Here is a 6,791-nt window from a genome sequence, read left to right on the forward strand (position 1 = left end):
TGGTGGAGTTGTGGTTATAGATGGAGCTGTTGCTGTAGGGAGAGTTGTTGTGGTAGGGAGAGTTGTTGTGGCAGGTGGAGTTGTTATAGTGACCATTGTAATAGGTGGAGATGTTGTAGGGAGAGTTGTTGTGGTAGGTGGAGTTGTTGTTGTTGTAGGTGGAGAGGTTGTTGTAGAGGGAGTTTATGTGTGTGTTTATGTGTGTTTATGTGTGTTTATGTGTGTGTGTGTGTTTATGTGTGTTTATGTGTGTGTGTGTGTTTATGTGTGTTTATGTGTGTGTGTGTGTGTTTGTGTGTGTGTGTTTATGTGTGTTTATGTGTGCGTGTGTGTTTATGTGTGTTTGTGTTAGTGTGTGTGTGTTTATGTGTGTTAGTGTGTTAGTGTGTGTGTGTTTATGTGTTAGTGTGTTAGTGTGTGTGTTTATGTGTGTGTGTGTGTGTGTTTATGTGTTAGTGTGTTAGTGTGTGTGTGTTTATGTGTTAGTGTGTTAGTGTGTGTGTTTATGTGTGTGTGTTTATGTGTTAGTGTGTTAGTGTGTGTGTTTATGTGTTAGTGTGTTAGTGTGTGTGTTTATGTGTGTGTTTATGTGTTAGTGTGTTAGTGTGTGTGTTTATGTGTGTGTGTGTGTGTGTGTGTTTATGTGTGTTAGTGTGTTAGTGTGTGTGTGTTTATGTGTTAGTGTGTTAGTGTGTGTGTTTATGTGTGTGTGTGTGTGTTTATGTGTTAGTGTGTTAGTGTGTGTGTGTTTATGTGTTAGTGTGTTAGTGTGTGTGTTTATGTGTGTGTGTGTGTGTTAGTGTGTTAGTGTGTGTGTTTATGTGTGTGTGTGTGTGTGTGTGTGTGTTAGTGTGTGTGTGTGGAGCACAGAGACAAACCCTGCCAGCTGAATGCCAAACACAGAGCAGTCACGCTGAGGGAATAATGAATCAGTGACATTAGCGAATAATTAACAGAAACTCATCGCAGCTGAACGGCTGATTAAACGTCACTTACTGAGTCTAATTGGTGAATTAATGAATGAGTGTCGAGTGAAGCGGTGGAATTAGTTTCTGTACAGATGACACGCTATCACAGACTCTGATGGGGCAGATATTAAACTGACTCGGGCTGATTTCAGATCAGCAGCTGCAGTCATGTGACCACCTTGACCACCTCGCAGAACGATGGAGCGGCCATCTGCCGTGTTGGACCAACACCAGCAGGAGAATCGGAGTTCTGCTTGCTGAGGAGAAAAATGTGTAAACTGTGTGAATTATTCACCACAGAGGTTTTTTTCTGATCCGATTTATTTTTTATTGACGTCACTTTGATATTTTCATCCTGTGTGATATTACCTGTGGTTATGAAAGTCTGGACAAACAACGTCAGACCTGCTGCCTGCCTGTCTGCCTGTCTGCCTGTCTGCCTGTCTCCTGCTCAGTTTCAGCATCTCTTTCTACCAAACACACAAAAAGAGAGGACACAGTGGACACACAGAACATCTGTCTCTCTCTCTATATATACAGCTCTGGAAGAAATTAAGAGACCACTCCATATTGGTCTTAAATCAGTATCTCTACATGTATGGCAGCCATTCCATTCAGTGGCTGTTAAATTCCAACACAGGCAAATCTCATTCTATGACCTGAGCCAAATCTCATTTAACGAGGAAAAGTATAATAACCACTGCTGTGGTCATCACTATCCTCTTGCAATAAGACCAGCGGGATGGCAAAAACAGTGCTAGTAGCAACTCAAAGGTCATCTGAACAGAAAAAGGAACACTTGACCATGCCAAAAGAGTGAGGAAAAGAAGGATTCAATTCTGGCTTTACTGGCAGAAGGATACAGTGAGTGTCAGGTTGTTTCCATCCCTAAAATTTCAAAGATGTCTGTTCATAAGATCAAGCAACAGACATTGGGGGACAACAAAGCTACAGACTGACAGAGGCTGAAAACGATTGTCCACTGACCGCCAACTCATTCGAATTTGTCTCTCAATGAGTGTCACTGAATGAAGCATGGAAGTTATCCTGGAAGAAAACCTGATTCCCTCTGCTCTGACAGTGTTTTGAAAGCAAGACAACGCTCCTGGCCACACAGCCAGGTCAATGTGTGTGGAAGGAGGACAACCAGATCAAGACCATGTCATGGTCAGCCCAATCTCAAGACCTGAACCCCCTTGAAAACCTCTGGAATTTGATCAAGAGGAAGATGGAGGGTCACAAGCCATCCATCAAAGTTGAGCTGCTTGAATTTTTGCGCCAGGAGTGGCCCAATGTCACCCAACAGCAATGTGAAGGACTGGAGGAGAGCACGCCAAAACGCATGAAAGCTGTAATTAAAATCAGGGTTATCCCACCAAATATTGATTTCTGAACTCTTCTGAAGTTAAAATATTAGTATTGTGTTGTTTAAGAATTAATGTGAACTTGTTTTCTTTGCTTTTTGTGAGGTCTGAAAACAATGCATCTTTTTTGGTATTTTGACCAGTTGTCATTTTCTTAAAATAAATAATCTAAATGACAACATTTTTATTTGGAATGGATGGAAGAAATGTTGTGAGAATGTTGGTAGAATAAAACAAAAATGTTTATTTTAATCAAACACATACCTATAAAAAGTAAAACCAGAGAAAATGATCATTTAATTTTTCCAGATATATATATATTTATATCTCCTGGTTAGCGCCACTAACTTTGGTACAGGTTCTGATGTGGTCTCGCTCTGTGTTTCAGGTGGTGTGTGCGTGCCTGTTGCTGAACGGACAAGTCTCTCCGGCAGAGTTAACCTGCGAGGCGCTGATCCTGCTGTCCACCAACCTGACAGGTAACTTCCTGTCTGTCTTCTTCTCCCTGGGTCTACATTTTTAATTCTCAAATAAAAGACAGATCTAGTGAAGCCCCTCCCCCCTTTTCTCTCTTAGCGAGGACGTTGGCATTACTCAACCAGACGTTCACCATCAGCAACACCTCAGGTTTGGATTCTCTCTTTTACAGAGGACAAGCTTTACTCGATCAAAATACCCAAACCTCTACATTCTCAATACTGTCTGTCTGCAGGTTTATACTGTGATCTGTCTGTGGACGGTATAGGAACCTGTTGGCCTCGCAGTGCAGCAGGAGAACTGATCTCCAGACCCTGTCCTGAACAGTTTAATGGCATCCATTACAATACCACCAGTAAGTACCAGTCTTTCTGTGTGTCTCCTCATCTCAAACACATTGAAACCCTCTACGTGTTCATATCAGAGACGAGATGTTTGTTTTACTTCAGCAAACCAGGTACACCCGACCCCTGTAGCGGGTTTCACACTTAAATAAAGACTGTGCCAGTTGATTCTCGTCTGAAAAATAATAATCAGAAACAACTCAAACCACACAAAACATCAACCAATCACAATTAGCCAGAAAACAAACATCCCCTAAACCCCACAAACCATAACTCAGCTCTTTTCCATATGTGTGTTTATGTGCAGTATCTCACAAAAATGAGTCCACCCTTCACATTTTTGTAAATATCTGATTCTATCTTTTCATGTGACGACACTGAAGAAATGACGCTTTGCTCCAGTGTAAAGTAGTGAGTGTGCAGCTTGTGTAACAGTGTAAATCTGCTGTCCCGTCAAAATAACACATCACACAGCCATTAATGTCTAAACCGCTGGCAACAAAAGTGAGAACACCCCTCAGTGAAAATGTCCACTTTGGGCCCAATCAGCCATTTTCCCTCCCCGGTGTCATGTGACTCGTTAGTGTTACAGGGTCTCAGGTGTGAATGTGGAGCAGGTGTGTTAAATTTGGTGTTATCGCTCTCACACTCCCTCATACTGCTCACTGGAAGTTCAACATGGCACCTCATGGCAAAGAAATCTCTGAGGACCTGAAACAAAGAACGGTTGCTCTACGTAAAGATGGTCGAGGCTATAAGAAGAACGCCAAGACACTGAAACTGAGCTGCAGCACGGCGGCCAAGACCGTACAGCGGTTCACCAGGACAGGTTCCACTCAGAACAGGCCTCGCCTTGGTCGACCAAAGAAGTTGAGTGCACGTGCTCAGTGTCATATCCAGAAGTTGTCTTTGGGAAACGTCTGAGTGCTGCCAGCACTGCTGCAGAGGTTGAAGGGGGGGGGGGGCGGCCTGTCAGGGCTCAGCCCATACGCCGCACACTGCATCAAACTGGTCTGCATGGCTGTCGTCCCAGAAGGAAGCCTCTTCTAGAAGCTGAGGGTAAAGGTGACGGACTGGCCGAGCATGTCTCCAGACCTGAACCCTACTGAGCATCTGTGGGGCTCCTCAAACGGAAGGTGGAGGAGCATCCACCAGCTCCGTGATGTCGTCATGGAGGAGTGGAAGAGGACTCCAGAGCCAACCTGTGAAGCTCTGGTGAACTCCAGGCCCAAGAGGGTAATAATGGTGCCACACAAAATACTGACACAAAGATGTGAGGGGTGTACTCACTTTTGTAAGATACTGTACATCAAACATAGCAGTGAGTGGTTGTGTGGCCGTGTCCCAGTATTTCAACCCAATAAGTACAAATCCGTTTAGTTTTCCCCACAACACCAACCCAGTTCCGTAGAGTTCACAGTCACAGGAAATAATAACTCAAAACTCACCACAAACCAGACCAAGACGGGAGATCAAGTTTGCAGTGATTCAGCGTGTGTATTTGCAGCTCAATAACAGCAACCAGGTTCTTTCCAACATACAACAGGTACTGACAGTCAGACAGACAGACAGACAGACAGGAAGTCAGACAGACAGACAGACAGGAAGTCAGACAGTCAGACAGACAGACAGGAAGTCAGTCAGACAGACAGACAGACAGACAGACAGACAGACAGACAGGAAGTCAGACAGGAAGTCAGACAGACAGACAGACAGACAGACAGACAGGAAGTCAGACAGACAGACAGACAGACAGGAAGTCAGACAGTCAGACAGTCAGACAGACAGACAGACAGGAAGTCAGACAGTCAGACAGACAGACAGGAAGTCAGACAGACAGACAGACAGACAGACAGGAAGTCAGACAGTCAGACAGACAGACAGACAGGAAGTCAGACAGACAGACAGACAGACAGGAAGTCAGACAGTCAGACAGACAGACAGACAGACAGGAAGTCAGACAGACAGACAGACAGACAGACAGGAAGTCAGACAGTCAGACAGACAGACAGACAGGAAGTCAGACAGTCAGACAGACAGACAGTAAGACAAACAGACAGACAAACATTCAGACAGACAGACAGACAGACAGACAGACAGTCAGACAAAACAAACAAACAGACAGACAGACAGGGAGACAGACAGACAGTCAGACAAAACAAACAAACAGACAGACAGACAGGGAGTCAGTCAGTCAGACAGACAGACAGACAAACATTCAGACAGACAGGGAGTCAGTCAGTCAGACAGACAGACAGACAGTCAGACAGACAGACAGACAGGAAGTCAGACAGGAAGTCAGACAGACAGACAGACAGACAGACAGACAGGAAGTCAGACAGACAGACAGGAAGTCAGACAGTCAGACAGACAGACAGGAAGTCAGACAGACAGACAGGAAGTCAGACAGACAGACAGACAGACAGACAGGAAGTCAGACAGTCAGACAGACAGACAGACAGGAAGTCAGACAGACAGACAGACAGACAGGAAGTCAGACAGTCAGACAGACAGACAGACAGACAGGAAGTCAGACAGACAGACAGACAGACAGACAGGAAGTCAGACAGTCAGACAGACAGACAGACAGGAAGTCAGACAGTCAGACAGACAGACAGTCAGACAGAACAAACAGACAGACAGACAGACAGGAAGTCAGTCAGACAGACAGACAGACAGACAGGAAGTCAGTCAGACAGACAGACAGAACAAACAGACAGACAGGAAGTCAGTCAGTCAGACAGACAGACAAACAAAACAAACAGACAGACAGGAAGTCAGTCAGTCAGACAGACAGACAGACAAACATTCAGACAGACAGGAAGTCAGTCAGTCATACAGACAGACAGTAAGACAAACAGACAGACAAACATTCAGACAGACAGACAGACAGACAGACAGACAGTCAGACAAAACAAACAAACAGACAGACAGACAGGGAGTCAGTCAGTCAGACAGACAGACAGACAAACATTCAGACAGACAGGGAGTCAGTCAGACAGACAGACAGACAGTAAGACAGACAGACAGACAGACAGGAAGTCAGACAGGAAGTCAGACAGACAGACAGACAGACAGACAGACAGGAAGTCAGACAGACAGACAGGAAGTCAGACAGTCAGACAGACAGACAGGAAGTCAGACAGACAGACAGGAAGTCAGACAGACAGACAGACAGACAGACAGGAAGTCAGACAGTCAGACAGACAGACAGACAGGAAGTCAGACAGACAGACAGACAGACAGGAAGTCAGACAGACAGACAGACAGACAGGAAGTCAGACAGTCAGACAGACAGACAGACAGGAAGTCAGACAGTCAGACAGACAGACAGACAGACAGACAGACAGGAAGTCAGACAGACAGACAGACAGGAAGTCAGACAGTCAGACAGACAGACAGACAGACAGACAGACAGGAAGTCAGACAGGAAGTCAGACAGACAGACAGACAGACAGACAGACAGACAGACAGGAAGTCAGACAGACAGACAGACAGACAGGAAGTCAGACAGTCAGACAGTCAGACAGACAGACAGACAGGAAGTCAGACAGTCAGACAGACAGACAGGAAGTCAGACAGACAGACAGACAGACAGACAGGAAGTCAGACAGTCAGACAGACAGACAGACAGGAAG

At 45.3% G+C, this 6,791-nt stretch overlaps 1 protein-coding gene across 2 annotated transcripts in view; it reads left to right on the forward strand.

The window, feature by feature from the left end:
• crhr1 (corticotropin releasing hormone receptor 1) overlaps positions 1-6,791 on the forward strand; it is a 47,800-nt gene that overhangs the window by 3,100 nt on the left and 37,909 nt on the right. The window contains exons 2-4 of one of the 2 annotated variants that reach the window (XM_046039483.1): positions 2,721-2,811; positions 2,909-2,959; positions 3,045-3,164. In XM_046039483.1, the coding sequence (XP_045895439.1) occupies positions 2,721-2,811; positions 2,909-2,959; positions 3,045-3,164 (262 nt within the window). Of the gene's footprint in view, positions 1-2,696; positions 2,812-2,908; positions 2,960-3,044; positions 3,165-6,791 lie in introns of those variants that run through there. The other variant, XM_046039474.1, reaches the window with a different exon arrangement.

The sequence above is a fragment of the Micropterus dolomieu genome, linkage group LG02 (genome assembly GCF_021292245.1).
Source record: "Micropterus dolomieu isolate WLL.071019.BEF.003 ecotype Adirondacks linkage group LG02, ASM2129224v1, whole genome shotgun sequence".
Lineage (NCBI taxonomy): Eukaryota > Metazoa > Chordata > Actinopteri > Centrarchiformes > Centrarchidae > Micropterus > Micropterus dolomieu.